Here is a 16,946-nt window from a genome sequence, read left to right as displayed (position 1 = left end):
AATTGAACATTGCATTAAGTTAAAAATGAAATCCGAGAGAAAGTGGTGTGATATGTAGCACATTTGGGCAATATTTCATCATCCAATCGACTCGAGCTTGTACGTTCCGTTCGTGCGTTTGGTTGGTCCAACAAACAATATCTCCAGGCAGTGTGTATGCAAATTTATTTTGGAAGGTCGTGTTGACAAATTAAAGAAAGTTGGGCTTATTCCACCCTTTTGATGTGCATGGAAAACATTTTTTTATCCAGTATGAGATAAAATAAAATGCGGTAGAAACGTAAGTTTATTGAAATTAAGCGCCAAGAAGACATTCATCCAAACGACTGCCATGAGTTTTAAAGTCGTTTCGTGAAGCAAAAACAAGTAAAGTAATATTATTTTCTAATCAAACTACATCTATTTAGAAAATCGCAAATACTTATTGTTATGAACAATCGAAATCAACCGAAAAGAAATAAGAAATCGTTAACGAGCTTTAAAGTGGTTGCGAAATGCCAGCCAACTGCTGTTTTATTTATTCTTGAGAGCTTTGTACAGTCATTGTGAAAGAATCTGCAACATAGCAACTAACCGCTATGACTTGGCTTTCCTGTGCCATTATTAAAGCACGATACAACGGCACTTCCCCTTCAAAAAAAAAAAAACATCGTCATCGGTCTTCTTTCGGCGCGACGGAGTCTCCCGTGAGTTCCGATGATGATCGTCAATCCAGCAATCTAAGTCCTGTTATTATCCGTATCTTTATTAGTAACTACCATAGCCGTTTTTCAGAAGCTGCAATCAAAGGTCATGGCGGCGCTATTGGCATATGTTTTGGAAAAAAGACTTAAATGCTAATACTGGCATCAACACTTAGAAAATCGCTGCTTGAAACAAAGAAATAATTATTTTATTGTAGCATTACACTTGAAGTATTTTAGGATTTTATCATCTTTTTGCTCAATGTTCATACCAGTTTGTCACGGAAAAAGTAAGGCGAGAGGTGGGTGGGGGGGGGGGGGGTGGAGGTTAAGTGGTGTTATGTACAGATATAATTATGGATATGCTTTTAACCCATGCAATTTAGTTTTGATGACGTTGCCTATTATGTGGTCAAGCTTTCGGTGGTTAAGTACCTATCTGTCGCTGTGGTCGTCGCGACGTATTGTAGGTTTTTTTTATTCGCAAGGATTTTTTTTGCCCACTGCTTGTCACGCGTATAGCTTAAGCTTTAAATGAAATGTTGGTAGAAATTACTAAACCGACTATTCCGCTAATTGCTTAACTCTACAATACATCCACAGAAATTAAACAGTTCAATCGACTGTATATTTATATTGCTGTTAACCTGTATATTTAACTCTACAATAAATCCACAGAAATTAAATAGTTCAATCGACTGTATATTTATATTGCAGTTAACCTGTATATTTAAAAAAGCAATACTAGCAAACGTTCTAAAAACAACATTTTAGATATTAATAATTAGAGTAAGTGTGTTGGTTAATTTAAATACCGCGATTGACGAAAGGTTCACAATTGCATTTAATTTTAGGTTCTAATAGTGTTGCATAGTGGTATTAAATTAAATTGTAATTTAAACGCTAAGCCAGTTTTTAGCTTCTACTACCATAGGCAACTTTTGATGGCAGTCGAAAAAGACTTGATAATGGTATCTGACAGGAGACAGGAATGGTATATTGCCTGTAACGAATGGTCATTTGATAATTGCATGGTTGGGAGGAAGATTGTGTTTCTGTACGATGACTGACGCGTACGCGTTTGTATGGCCATTTGCACAAACGAAGAAAAAGAGCGGAATGAGGGTTAGCAAAAATTATCCAATCAAGCATAACTCTAACTTCCACTAGCAATGCAATACGATGCACGGACCGCTGGCGTGTATACGTGTAGCAGTGTGCTACGTATTTATTGTCTGTGTAAAGAATAGCGAAAAAATAACACTCTATGGTTGTAGTAGCTTAGACGATAGGCGTGGAAGAAGATTTAAAATAATGTTTTCAACTCGGAATACTCAGCAAAAGAAGATTGAGAGGTTCTCGATGGAAGGATATAACATCGGTAAATAAATGGGCGGTTTGGTAAATTACTTGCATAAGAGCCGATATACATACAAGGAGGTCTCGAATTTGTGCCACAGCATAAGTTTAAAAACGATAACGTGTTCTTTTACATAGCAGCAAACCGCTGAGAGGTCAAACGTACGCCTGTTGTTAGGGACTTGGCGAACGAGCACGTTTGTCTTCGTATGCGTGTGAATATGTGAACGGCCAGACGCATACAACGCTCTAGAAACGTGATTGGAGCGGTTGGAGTAGCTGGAGCCAGTTTGCGAACAAGTTTAATTCTTCTCGCAACCAACCGCCACCAGCGCCCAGTCTTATTCTTTGCCAGCCATCCTTGGTTTGGTAGGGCCATTCTCGCACTTGCATTTTTTAGCAAACATTTTGTTAGTCTCTCGTTATACTCTTCGCTACTGCGAACGAGAGTATCCCAGTCGATCGTGCAACATGTCGTTTGTCTGGGATGGTATTTTGGGGCATGGGATGCGTTTTGCACTTGACGATTGAAGAATGGCAGAGAAGAGAAGCTTGTTCTCAGGGCAAGTTGTTTTAGCACTGGATTTTTTTTACTTTGAAATGTTTGTACCAGTGTAGGCTTCTAGGTGCAGAGCCTGCATGGAGTAACGACACTTCTAAAAAGGATATCAAGGTAGAAGAAAGAGCAGTAAAAACTGCGATCGGCAACACACTACATACGATGTGAACGGTGCAAAATTAAGCAGAGATGGTTCGAGAGATGCCGCGAGAGTCGCGTAGCTCGCTCTGTTGCATGGCAAACGATGCCGTGGACTACTCAAACCACCATCAACAGTAAAAGCAAAACCCAACGTGTGCAGTTTGCTTAAAAAGGGCGGCGAAAAACCTTATAAAGTAAACGGTGTGTCTCGGTGGCTTTTTTGCGGGTATTTGCCAATCTGTCTAAATACGGTAGTTGGCTGCTGTACGTTGGATACTGTCCCCGCATATCCAATGGGTAAATGGTGTAAGCGCAAGAGACGAGGCTACAAAAGCTTATGTAAACCGGCCAATCGAATGCAAAAAAACAGTATAAATTAAAAAAAATAGTGTAAAATAAAAAAATAGTATAAATAATAATAAAATAGTATAGGAATAGGAATATTGATTGATATAAAATAAAAAGACATACAGGCATGGAAAGTGTAAATAAATTGTATTATATATTTAAACAATCCCTCACGATACATTTACCATGTACCAATAATTATGTAATAAGATTTTTGGAATTTATAAGGGTATTATGCAATACTTATAGACGATAAAACAATCATCATAACAAACATAACATCTTTCTTCAAAATTTCTTCAAACATTTTCACGCATATCGGATTTTGTACACCAACCAATGCGACAGAAATGTGGTTGTCCATGACTTAATTTTGATCTCGTTTGAACCCTTGAGCTATCATTGAGGTTGTAGCAAACCGTGACATGCGGCTTTTAATGGATGCTGGAAGAGCGATTCTTATGCAAACCCGTAGCCGCGTTACTAAACGGGTAACTTGTGTGTCTTCGTAGAGTCAGCTGGGTGTTCGTCCATTTAACGGACAACAGAAAACGTCTAGCAACTGCAATGAATAGTTCATAGAAGTAGGTATCGATTTAACATGATTTGTAACGTGATCAACCGTGTATATGCAAATGTTTGATGGCGTACTCCATCAAAATGTGCATTATCTTGCAAATGCAAATTTATTGCTGCATGTAAAATGATGGTTTTATTCATTCCACTATTCTTGTCGCACTGTTTTGATTATCATTGTAGAAATTTATGGAGTGATTTTGATGCATAATTAGATTGATGAATTAACGTAGGGTGATTGTTTGTGGTAAATATTTATAATTCTTGCATTTTCTGTAAATCACGTACATCTCAAAAACACTATGTGTACAATTTAACGATGTTGAGTGTTGGTTCTACTTATGTACCAGAGATTTGTGTCTATTTATTAACCATTGCCGTTGTTTGCACGTTGGTGGTGTGTTTTTATGTCTCAATGCAGTGTGTGCCGACTAGCTTAACAGAGAACATCGCAACCAGTAAAGCATCCTAGCAGCAAGTCAAAAGAAGAATAGTCAAAAGAGAAACGTTTGAAAGGTGCTTGGAAGAATGAAACGGTTCACTACGTCTAACACAGATGGATCGAAAAACAAAGTTAGGAGCGGTTGTTTTTCGAAGCGTTTGGGTTTATTGACTTTGATTAAGTTGTTTGGAGCTTGACGATGTGTGCGGCATCAGTGTTGAGTGTGTCCGCCACCTTATATCTATAGGGAAGTACGTAAAGGTGGGTGACTCGCATATCTATTATATGTGTTCGTGGTATATGCATAGTGCAGTAGGATGTCCAATGAGAAACACAGGGAACTTTATCGCTAGTCTTTACAGACGCGCTTAGTGTGTGCAGGCTTAAAAACGTTTCGATGTTGATTACTACAGCTAGCAGCATTTTTCGATCCATTTGGTTCAGTTCTTGAAGATCCCCAGTTGGATGAAGGACTGTCTGCCATAGGTGGTGTATAGATCGATGAAGATGTGAATGGTCGATGACGAAGAAGAACTTGAACTTGATTCTGCCTAATTTCCATCTGCTTCAATAACCCAAGATTACTTGTTTTGATCTTCTTCTGTGCCCCGTGGTATGTCGGTACGCTATACTGTAAAGTATTTCGTGCCTGACTGCTGCGCTGCTATAAAAGCTGGTTGAAACTCATCTCGACCGTGGACCATGAAAAACCAGTTCTCATCTTCTGGTCGTTTCTGATATATCTTATCCCCATTACCTTTTACCACCTCTTCTGTGGTGCTTCAGAAGCGATCGCTTGCAATGCAGCAACAGGCTCTCACGAAGTTTTATTTCTGCTGTCTTTGGTTTGGTATTGATGACTGTACACCTACATGTACAGCGAAGGAAGCAAAGAACTGCAGCATATGGTGAGATCCTCGTACATCGATTCTCTTTCCGTTCCATTTTATTTCATCCTGGAAGGAAATTGTGGCGGTTTAAAGCTACCGCGCTACGGCATTCATTCGTTTTATGTCGGGATTCTGTTGGCTATTTCTTTTCTCGCAAAAAGCTGTACCTTACTTCATCATGCGCTACTGTTTTTAAAACGAAGGAACGTATCAAGGCTATAGGCTTGAAACCCATAAAAGGTGTGTTTTAGTGAGGCTTTGTTCTTAGCGATATATTAATTTAACTGCCATAGATCAAAACGTCATGTAACATACGAAATGACATATTAATTAGTATCCGTCATTTTAGCGAACAGTCTGTGCACTAACTGGGTGAATTCTGATTTGGCTGTCTTGTTTGGGGTTGAACCAAATTAAAGTAGATTTGGTTTGCTTTTGTTATGATGGTAGCAATGCTCAGAATTTTAAAGTTTGGTTTTAAGCAACAGTTATACTGATACATTAACAGTCACCTTGAAAACGATGTATGCTGCTTGATGAAGCGAGCGACTACCTACCACACTTACACCAAACTGTATATTTCACCAGTACTTTGTCCGCGGCATACCAAGTCATCACCTAAATTGGCTTGGCTACCGAATGTGTTCGTATTCCATTCGCTTCCTTTCACTGAAATGAACCATGCAGTAATGCTGATGATGGTTTCAGTGATTCTACTAGCACCTTGTTCCTTAAGGGACTCGTTAAGGAAAACTGTTTATTTTATCTTTTCCTCTTTCATTGGCTTGGCATTTTGATGTTGATGAGGTTAATTTGTACGCCCATTTCATTTGCCCCAGTAGTAATGCAGTATGAGGTGTTAATTTAATGTATTTAACATATCCACATTTAACATTTTTCAGCTACCACTTGTGCCATAGAAGCAAGGAATGAAAAGTGAGAAAAAAACATAAAGCAATACTTTGTACAGAAATTAAATCTGGAATGATTTATTAAACAGTGTGCTTTTTTTTAGCATCACGATGCAGTTTTTCCAATTTCTCATACATAAAAATTTCTGAACAAACAGCGAAAGTAACATAAACGCTCCTAGAAAATCGAACGACTTTAACGATAGTAAGAAAGACGAACCTACGACTTATTTTTGTTTCATTATCATTATTATCTTTTTTACATTCCAATAACAATGTCTACAATGTACATGAGTTCAAGCCACATAAGACTGACTATCCTGCTATGAGAGGTAATCCAAAAAGTGACTGAAAGCCAACCCCACAAGTGGTGCAGGCAGGCCTTGACCCACAACGGTTGTTGAGCCTAAAAAATGTCTATGTGTGAAGTAAATGTATAGAACGTTGCTGTAACTACTACTATTTTTTTATTAATATGTTTTTTTTTTCAGTCCTAAAATCTGCAATTTTTTTTTTTAACTTTTGTATGTTATTTTAAATTCTAAAAGAGTTTAGTTACTTGAAACAACGCAATATGCAGGAACTGGTTAAGCAGTACGCAAACTAGGTTGCCGCGTGGGACCCCGAGAAAAGGAACTCACCCCCCGGCTCACATGTATATTTGCTTCTCTGATTTAGAATTTCTCATACAATTTCTCGCTCGACACATCAGAATGTCCTATATTCGTCTTACCGCTTAGGGCCTCCCTTCGTATTAAACCGCTACTGGCAATATGTAGAGCATAGTAGGAGGAATATTCTAATTTGGATGATGGTCAATTGTATAAATGTGAAAGCTTTTGTAGACAATGCCAGTACTGCCGCATAGCAGTCGATAACGAAGAAAAAATAAGACAGAAAATCGTCCAACAAACTAACCAACTAACCGACAGCGACCAGCGTACAGTCTACGGTTGGTAGGGCGCATTACTGGGGTATGCCGAGATGGGTATATTTGCGCTCTCTGTTTGTGGATTTTCCAATCCAATTTTCATCACATCCGCCTTCCACCTGTTCCACGTGTGAGAGTTTTCTTTCACGAGTCAGGGGTCTCACAAATCGGTCGCGTGCACAGACGGTTCACAGCACAGACGGTACGCTGCTATACCGGCGGGGGGATATTGTCATCGACGTTGTTGTTGGTTGGATGGATATGTGTCAGTAATGAGCTGATAGTACTTGTACGGTGTGCGGTCGCGTGCCTTAGTTGCCGTGTGCACACAGTTTGACGCTACCCGACAAAGTTAGCCAATGTGTAACATCAGTTATCACTTTCCACTCGAGAGGTCCACAAGAGGCTTGTGTGTGCCATCGTGAAAGGCGCTACGGAGCAACACTTACTACCACAAATCAGCAGCGCAGTGACTTAACGACGCACTCCTGATATGCACGATAAAGTTGATGTGAGTGAAACGTTGTCATAGTTCCGTCCGGAAGTGATTTTGTTTGGTTTCAATGGAAGCTTATATTTGCTACACATGTTAGTGAAGTAGTTAAGTGTTCGATTGATGGTGCATTTGAAGCGTGATGGACACATTGTTGGCAGTGCCTGTCGATTTTAGCGTGTGTTTGATTTCCGTGCTTCAATGAGGTGTTTATGGTACAAAACACCTTAATGTGAACTGGTGGTGGCAAAACAGATCATGCTCTCAAAGGACCAAAACACACTTGGTTGCTTGTACCATAGAAGAGCTTGCACATGCCTCAATTTGATCGAATTAATAGCAACCCAAAGCTATGACATTTTATGTTCCCCTGCAACAGCAGCGTAAGGCTGGTTCGCGATGGGGTGGCCTCGATAGCGACTGTATAAAGAACAGGTAAATCTTTTGGATGTTTTTGTGAGTAGGTGAGGGTTTCATACACATACATCACTGTTCACTTGGTTATCTGTAGCATCTAGGCAGATACAAAATAACAATACATTCGCATACATGCAACAGATAAACTGACTGAGGTGATTAAAATTTGTTGGTTGTATTTAGTTGAAAGATAGTTGTTGACATTCATTTTGATGAGAACTCCAATGCATTTTTTTAAAAACAGCGTTTCTTATCATTTGTTTGTTATGTATGATACGATTGCGATCGGTATGTTAGATGCAATATGAGGTAATGTTTTTGCATGCTTTAAAAATGTAATGATCACACAATGTCAAAATACTTAAACACGTGTTCCCCTTGATCAGGGTATTGACTACAAGGATAGTTACTCAGGCTAGGATTAGGTCGGAGGATTAAAATTAGATCGTAGCGTGTTTTTTATGTAATTGGATTAGTATTTTTACGTGGAATCTACTTTATTCTGCTAATTTACGTGTGTGCAAATATATGTTACCACATGCAATGACTACCAAAGCATTCCTTTTTAAACGTTAAAAATATTTTTGAAAGCAAAAGCTATATTTTCAACTGGTGTAACATAGGTATTCTAGCTGATATTATTTTTCAAAAGGAACGGTTTTGGCTGTATTGCTTAGTGTAGTGGAAATTAAAACGAAAACAAGTCTGCAGCCGGTGATGAATCAAAATATTGTTCTTGTATCGTCTACAATACAAAGCCTAAGAAACTAAACTAGATGAAGATAATCAGATCGCTGCACTATATCAGGTTATGTCCCACGAGTATTGTATGCAAATGAAGTGATATTTATTTATTATGAACCTTCAAATTGCTAGCATCATTTTGAAGCTAATTTGTATGTTACGTGCAGCGGTGTAAAGTTAAAGCAAAAATGTGAGCAGGATGGTTATTATTTTAAAACCCTTGGAACAGTTTACTAGAAAATATATTAGCGCACTATTCGATTAGTCTTCCTCCTCTTATCACGAGCTCCGCACTTTTCTGACTGCACAAGAAATGATTTTAGTGGTTTCCTTAATATGATGTCGTCTATTCTGTAATGAAAGCAAAATCACAGAGATTCTATATAGTTATCATGTGCGTGGGGGATTGGTATTCGTTCGTAAATTCGTTCGAATGTAAGCCATACATGCGCATAATCCGCTGGCCAAAAAGCAAGACAACAATACGAAATCGAAAGAGCACCAGCATAGCACGATGTGTTAAAGATTAAGGTTTTAATTTCACTTCCCATCATTTACGTTCTTCTTCTACTTCAATCGTCGGGAAGGCCAGAATAAACCAGCCGGCCGGCATGAGATGGGCTCCCTGGTTGAAGATCGCTCAGTTTCGCCTTCTGGTTTTGAGTTCGCCGCCCTCTTGCACTTTTGTTTCTACCCTCGTTTTCGTTGCTTATGTTGTACCGTGGCACAGTCAGGAGCATTGTCAGAAGCTGCCCAAAACAACCACGAAATTGGTTTCTAACGAGTCTTGAGCCAAATGGTTTTCGCAGTCTCGGATTCTATGCCCATTCTTTTTTCATCTGTCTTTCTTATTATTTTTCCATCTCGTTCTCTTTTCTTATCTCAATCATGCTAGTTTCGTCAAAATAGATCATTTGGACGGGTTTATAGATCACTAGGGGTTTGTACTAGATGAAGTGATATGTTGCTTCAATATATGAAAGGTACAAAAAAATGTCAAAAATAAGCAAATATCAGGCGGATATTTGTGTGTCATCATTAAAAAAATCTTGTCAATCTGTCAACACACACGATGTGTATATTCGATTATCTTATAGCCATAACAAATACATATGATTGTGGTATAGAAATTGGGGACAATAACATATCAATAACATAAACGACAATAATGTAAAAGCGGTTTTCAACCGGTGGAAAATTCCCACTAACGGGGGGGTTTTTGATCAAAATTTTGCTAAATACCATGAGGGTTGCCACGCTCTCCCCCGCTCATGAACTTGTGAGTGGGGAATGAAATCCTACATGCTCCCTACATGGGGGGGGGAAGCTGCAAAAAGGTTGAAAACCGCTTATATGAGAAAACCATGAATCAAATTCTGGTAGCACAATTGACTGGTGGAATCAATTTCAAAACCTCTGGAAACTCCATCCCTCACTGGAAATCGTCGGATCGATGGAAGAACTCAAGTCGAGCACTCATTCTTTTAACGAAACTTTCGCTCACGTAAGACAGGCCGCTGTTAAGAAAGATGTATGCGTGTTGCGATGAGTGCCAGCTTCTGTGTTACCCTGGAAAGGTGCCAGCGTACCCTGTCATTGGAGGAAGCTCGTCAGTGTATTGGAACAGGTTAAATCTTTCCAACAGCTTTTAAAAGCCTCCCTGGGAGACTGCGTCAAGGTACACTTGCATCTCGCCCTTAGCGACGAATCATCGCCATCTTTCGACAGTATGCACACATACATATATACCTAGACGGTGCGACCACGGGCCATGTTCGTTGAATGGAGGGTTTCCGCTTTTACCTCACACTCATCCTATTACCCTTCAATTGATCATCTTGTGCCTCGTGGTGCGGCCGTCTGCATTTGACGTGTGGTATTTCTCTTTATGGGCTTCTTTCTTGAGCGTTATACATCCAGAGCCTCAGAGAGGGAGTGTGCAACGTTGCCACGTTGTGCCTAGGGTACCACATGTCAACAGAGGTTGGTAACAGGAGCAAAGGTACGCGTATGCTTTTGCGTACTTGTTTTATGTTTTTGCGTTGATCGAGAGCCGTGTGATCGGACGAGGTGCGGTGCGGGGATGTCAACGTACGTTGTCCCGGGGAGTGAAAGCAGAAAATACACATACAAATGTTGAAGCAATATGGAAAGCTGCTGGAATCTCGTGACCGAAGTAAATAGGCTCGATTGGGGGATGTGGTTTTATGCTGGTAGGGGTAAGAGATGCGACGTTGAAGTGTCGTAAAAAGAATCATGTGACGATCATGTTCTTTAAAATTGCTTCATTTTTTCTCATTATTAGTTCTCACAGTTTTTGTATCGGGTTTTGTTGTTGGCAGTTGCTTTTGCAGCTTTTCGTTGCCTTTTCAGGTTAACATGCAGCAATCGCTTTAGAGAGGTCATCCCGCACAGGAAGAAACCTCTCTGCAATTATTGGCTTCGATGTGATAATAATGCAGTCTCTATGAATCTGTATCTATGTAGATTATACAAAAGATTGCATTGGGATGCATAATATTTATTGATATATATTTGCTTTACTTTTAACAGCATATTCATTGATTTCACTCACATTAAATATATATTGATATATTTGTATTACCCACTGTTCTTTTACGGATTTTATATCTACGATCGCACGATTGATTTCATATGTGCATAATTCCTTAATTATTCTCGTGAAGGAAAGATAAATTATGACCATAGTGTTATGGTTATTTCGTATTATTTTGAAGTTCGAAAATAAAAATAATTTAAGAATTTGGGAGAAAATTATATAAATATTAGCAGGATAGTAATGTTTGCGTATGAAGAAGGCTCGCTCAATACTGGGATTGAACCCAAGACAGGCAGAGTCTTTGCTTAATAGTACATCTTGGTAACTGAATGTTGGATGGGGGAAATAAAAACTATTAAACATGATTCTGCTCTTTTGTTGAGTAAATAACAACATCAAATTATTTGATAGTAATTACCTATTCGCGCATTCCAAGCTTGGTTATTGGATAAAATATACGTTTACTGATAAAATTATGATGTAAATAAGTATTCTATACTGTTGTTGCATTACATTACAAAATATATTTATTTTGTTTACAGAAAACTTGGATTAGATCTTGTACCTCGTTCTGGCACACTGGCAGTAGACCCACAGAAAATTGGTATAGTATCGCTTCATCAAGTACACGTGAACAGTGCAGAAAATGCCAAGGCAGCATCGGTACGTAACCATCAATGGAAATTACCCGCTATGTGGCGAATATAGTAAAAGCTTACATTTTTCTGTTCATCTTGCAGAATCGAGGTACACTTCGACGAAAAGCTGGCAAAAAAATACATACGCATCATCTGTACTTTTGCATGCGTGATTTTGGACACCGGATAGGCGACGATGCAGAAATATACTTCTATCTGTACGATGGCAACACGAACCGCATGCGTGCGCTTTCGGAGCGTTTTCTAGTGCGTATTGCACGAGATGGGTTTTCGACCTACGTGGAAACAAGCCATAACTGCACTATTTTCACTGATCTTGGATCGTCTGACCTGAATCAGGATCTCTATCTCATCGCAAACGTAATGCGCGTAGGTAAAATGCTGCACTCGGAGTCGGTAAAGAAAGGTGACAAGCTGACAACTACAACGCATGCCTACCGCCGACCGTACGGTGTCGGAGTGCTACCACTAAATGAAATCGCTCAGTTTGATTATAGTGTCGAATCGGAGGAAAAGGAATTTAGCTTTAAGATTTTCCAGTGTGAGGAGAAAGACTACCACCAGTTGCACGAGCTGATCATCAAGAAAGCGAGTGGAAAATTTCAACCGATCAACGCTAGCACCCAGAGCCATTATGGATTGGTGGTTTCGATGAAACTTCTTCACGGAGAAATCGGCCAAGCAAAACTGGAACAACCAATCCTGTTCCAGGGAACAGCCATCACCAAGAAAATAGGATTCCCGGATGTAATCATGCCGGGAGACGTACGCAACGATCTCTTCCTAACGCTAGAAAGGGGGGAGTTCGAGCGCGTTGGTATCAGCACGGCAAAGAACATTGAAATCACAGCGCTTGTGCTGGATGAAAACGGGCGTATGGTGCAGGAGTGCATAGCGATCGCGTCGGGAAGCCCGTTGCAGGCATACTACAAATCGATGGTGCTTTACCATAACAACTCTCCGGCTTGGAATGAAACGATCCGGATGTTTGTGCCTATCGATAAGTTCAGTAAGGCGCATGTTCGTTTCGAGTTCCGTAGCTGCTCGACGAGGGACAAGTCTGACCCGAAACTGTTCGGGTTTAGTTTTGCTCGGCTTATGGAACCGGGAGGTGCGACAATCGCCGATGGAGCTCACGAGCTGTACGTTTACAAGTGTGAAGACACTCTGAAGGTACAGCCGAACGTGTATTTACGGCTTCCCTGCTCGGCTGGTGACCGGCAGGCGCAGGGTGATTCACCATCACCGTACCATCGCAGTTCGAAGGAAGCCTTTTACGTGCGCACTATCCTTTGCTCAACAAAACTGACTCAAAATGGAGACTTGCTGTCACTGCTTCAGTGGCGCAACAGACCGGAGGGTATACAGGATTCGTTGCAGCGCGTGCTGCGACTGCACAATGAGGAGCTGATCAAATTTCTGCAGGATGTTTTGGACGCGCTGTTCGCCCTATTTTCGACCGATGACGGTAACAGCACGCCTCACTCGGGGCTTGTGTTTCACGTACTAGTCAACATATTTAGTTTGATGCAAAGCAGCAAATTTCAACACTTCAAACCGGTAATGGACGCGTACATACGCAATCATTTTGCTGCTCCGCTAGTATACCAAGGACTGCTTTCTTCGGTGCAACATCTGGCCGACTGGCTGACAACAACCGACAATCTTGAGCCGATCGTGCAGTGTTTCAGTTCGCTCGAGTTTATTTTCAAACTAATCATCCAATCGCGCAAACTGTTTGCCCATGCGTCCGGGGGCCAATATGAGGATAAGTTCAAGAATGATCTGTTCTCCGTATTCCTGTCGCTGAATGGTATGCTTGCGGTGCCAAGTACGACACAAATCCTAGCAACACAGGAAGCGCTGCTCAGTAATGCAGGGGTGGTATTTGAGCAACTACGTACCATCATCACCCGTCCGGAGCTGGAAACGCTTGTAAAATCCATGTTGGACGCTGTTCCGAAGGACGCTCAACCGCCCTTGATACAAGCGAAGCTGAAGTCAATCAAGGATATGGTTTCCGGACAGTTGTTTGAAGACGACGAACTACGTTCAGTCATCTTAAACATTGCCTGCAAACATCTTCGCATTCATCTAGCTCGGCGGGACGAACTGCGACTGTGCTCAGAAATTCTCGCCGAAGTGTTGATCAAGTTGTATGAAGCGAAAGCAAAATCCGGGGAGAAACCATCGAACGCCATCCATCACGATCTGGATACTTTATTTGCGAACATCTTTCCCATACTGCTGCAAACTATTAATGTACTGAGCAATGGCGGTAACGAGAATCTCGTTTGCTCCTTGTTTGCGGTAAAGCTAGGTCTGCTGCAGCTGCTGGATGAGTCACACTATCAACGTATGTGGGATAGACAACAGACTGGCATTAGTCCAACCGGTGGAGGATCAGTCGTCGGAGGAAAGGAACTCAAAGATTTTATCCAGCAGTGTCTTGCAATCTTCAAGGACATCCTCGAACAGGACTGGATGATATTTTCAAAGGACTGGTTGGTGATGAAAATGGCCGCCAATGACGTGTTGCGCCGAACTTTGGAGGAGCTGGCAAAACCCCTCGTGTATCGGTTCCTTGGTCCTCAATCGTTTGATTCACAGCTGTGGTGGTCGTACTTCAGCGTTGCTGTTATTTTCCTCACTCAGCCGTCACTGCAGATCGAGCAGTATCATGAGACGAAACGGCGCAAACTGTTGAGCACTCACGGCGATATGCGCGTTATGATGGGCTTTCAAATATTGAGCATGTGGGCGCAACTTGGAGAGCACAAACTGCACTTTATTCCGTCGATGGTAGGGCCGTTCTTGGAGGTTACACTTGTTCCAGAACCAGCATTACGGAAAGCTACCTTTACGGTTTTCTACGATATGATGCAGTGCGAACAGGTAGGTGGATACGGTTTTCAACGATTTTTTTTTGCTATTTATATGATCATGAGAAAATGTAAATAATGCCAACTGCAAAACAAGCTAATGATGGGGACATCATTAGTATGGAAAATGTATGAAGGCGTTCGAACAGCGAGTTTTAGTATTCTTATATAACTTGCTTCGGAACTAATGTTCACTCAATACTATGTATAGGTGATAACAGCTGGTGTATGCTGATACATCATACCTTAAACATTATGTTGCAATCGATAGGTAAATTTATACATAAATCCAACGTATACCTTTCGATTTTGTGCCGGATATTGCCTTGGAATCAAACCTCTCATGGACCGTCATCCGGTAGCTAAGACTGCGCGTACTTACTAATCAGTCCGGCTGCGTTGTACTTACTAATCAGTCTCGAAAGACTGTAAGACCGGCAAGAACGCGTAGGTCGTTACGCCAAATAGTAGAACCTTACCATTGCAACAAGTTTACTGTTAATCTTGCTAAAGTTTAATAACTAATTTCTCTTCAATTTTTGAAAAAAATTTATGTTTCATCCAGCTTTACGATATTAGCATTATTTATTGAATGTTTACCATGCATGCACTCTAGACATTATCACCATGTTAAAGTGATATAAGTTATTTTTTCAAAGCTCCTAACCGAGCTGGATCCTGACTCGGATAATGTAGTTGCTGTTGTTGCATTGCTGGCGGAACCATGCCATGTCCAGAACCGCCGCTGTTACCAACACTGCTGGTGCTTGGACCAGCTGCCGGTGGTGGAATACCTGAAGGACCGCCAGCTTGCTGCTGCTGATACATTGAAGCATAACTTGGCGCCCCCGGAATCAGACCGGGTGGCAACTGGTGTATCTTCATTCCTGGTGGCAAAACTGCCATTTCCGATGCTTGCAGGTTAAAGTAATCGGTAGGATTGGGTGGCATGGGAAGCTGTCCTGGGAGACCGGGTACGGGATCAAAGATTCGACTGCTACCCCCGCCACCACGAGGGGCGGAGTTCTGTGCGTATGCGGTCGATTTTGCTTGCGAGTGGGCCCACTTGATGGTAAGCTTCTTTCCTCCAAGAACAAGCTTGTTAAATGTTTTCTCGGCAGCCAATTCGGCTGCAGCACGCTTAGTATACTGAACGAACGCGCACTGCTGCCTGGGAACTAGTGACACCGAGCGTATTTCACCGTAATGGTAGAAATTATCCCGTATGTCGACCTCAGTGATGTGCTCGCCCAGATTGCCTACATACAGTGTAGTGATCGTTTTGTCTTCCGGTGGGTCAAGAGTTGGTATCGAAGCAGCGCGTTTCATCAGCTTGTCCGCAACCGGATCATTTCGGCCATAGTACCGGTCACGAATGTTTTGTTCCGATAATGGATCATCCGGTTCAACGGGTTTGTCATGTCGGTAGGGACACTCTTCGCCTCGTTTACATTCACCTTTCACCCAGAACGAGCAAATATGAGGTAGATTGCGCTTGTAGTAGGGTGCGGTACGAGCTAGTTTGGCCAGCATATCACTTGCGGCTAGCGATTTGCCAACTGTTCCTGCGGCAACCGTATTATCGCCACCGGCCTTCAGTTGCGATTCAATGTTTTGGATGTAGAATTCTTTGTTCACGTCACTCTCTGGAATTTTATCCTGTATCTTGAGTGCAGCGTCTCGCACTTGTGTTGGTAAGCCGTACTCCAGGTCTAACAAACATGTTTGACAAACGTTCTTTAGCTTGCTACACGTCTGGCATATTTCTGTCTTTTTGAAACGCATCCTAGCTCCGGGACACCAACGAAAGATGGTGAATGGACGTGTGCATATCTTGCATTCTTTGCCGTAGCGTTCTTTAATCTACAGAAAACAAGAAATCCGATGACAAAAAATGATAATTAATTAAGGGGAAACATTATGTCGTCACTTCCTCACAAAACTCACCATACGAACATACGGATTGTCCCCAAGGCATGTTTGGCAAAGTATTGGAAATTCCTGCGAGAGAATAGCATAGAAATAGCAATAGTAGAACAGTCACAATCCCATTTTTTACATAAACACAAAATGCTTACCGAATCTTCCCAGTTCTGTCGATTGTATGTGTTGGTCGTTTTGGACATAGCCATTTTGAAAGCTTTTATAAACACTTAATCTGTGTAAAAACAAATATGTTCACATCAATAGCAGAATGAAGCTGTATTTTTCGAAAAAAAAAACAAAAAACTATTGCTGAAAAGCTGTATTTTCCTTAAAACACTCACGCTTGGAAAATACAGCACCACGACTTTTTCTTCTTTGCGTTCTGTTGTGACGTTTGACAAATGACAGCAACAAAGGGTGTTGTC

General features: G+C 41.2%; 2 protein-coding genes across 12 annotated transcripts in view; one reads left to right on the top strand and one right to left on the bottom strand.

The window, feature by feature from the left end:
- The window catches only part of LOC121588784 (dedicator of cytokinesis protein 4), an 82,703-nt gene that overhangs the window by 52,644 nt on the left and 13,113 nt on the right, over nucleotides 1–16,946 (top strand). For 10 of the 11 annotated variants that reach the window (XM_041907120.1, XM_041907124.1, XM_041907122.1 and 7 more), the window contains 2 exons: nucleotides 11,597–11,717; nucleotides 11,795–14,608. In XM_041907120.1, coding sequence (XP_041763054.1) covers nucleotides 11,597–11,717; nucleotides 11,795–14,608 — 2,935 coding nt within the window. Of the gene's footprint in view, nucleotides 1–7,219; nucleotides 7,769–11,596; nucleotides 11,718–11,794; nucleotides 14,609–16,946 lie in introns of those variants that run through there. The other variant, XM_041907128.1, reaches the window with a different exon arrangement.
- On the bottom strand, nucleotides 15,162–16,753 carry LOC121588786 (pre-mRNA-splicing factor RBM22). The gene is made up of 3 exons (XM_041907131.1): nucleotides 16,674–16,753; nucleotides 16,543–16,596; nucleotides 15,162–16,458 (listed from the first exon to the last, which is right to left on the bottom strand). Exons 1-3 carry the CDS (start codon nucleotides 16,725–16,727, stop codon nucleotides 15,241–15,243), a joined length of 1,326 nt encoding a protein of 441 aa, XP_041763065.1. The 5' UTR covers nucleotides 16,728–16,753; the 3' UTR covers nucleotides 15,162–15,240.

Source organism: Anopheles merus, chromosome 2R (assembly GCF_017562075.2).
Source record: "Anopheles merus strain MAF chromosome 2R, AmerM5.1, whole genome shotgun sequence".
NCBI lineage: Eukaryota > Metazoa > Arthropoda > Insecta > Diptera > Culicidae > Anopheles > Anopheles merus.
The sequence above is the reverse complement of the archived record's forward strand: the minus strand, read 5'-3'. Positions and strand labels throughout refer to the sequence as shown.

Excerpts from the sequence above, each read along its gene's own strand:
- LOC121588786 (XM_041907131.1), bottom strand. The coding sequence starts at position 16,727 with ATGGCTATGTCCAAAACGACCAACACATACAATCGACAGAACTGGGAA. Across the intron at positions 16,597-16,673 it reads GACAGAACTGGGAAGATTCG|GAATTTCCAATACTTTGCCA; the intron begins GTAAGCATTTTG and ends ATTCTCTCGCAG. Across the intron at positions 16,459-16,542 it reads ACAATCCGTATGTTCGTATG|ATTAAAGAACGCTACGGCAA; the intron begins GTGAGTTTTGTG and ends TGTTTTCTGTAG.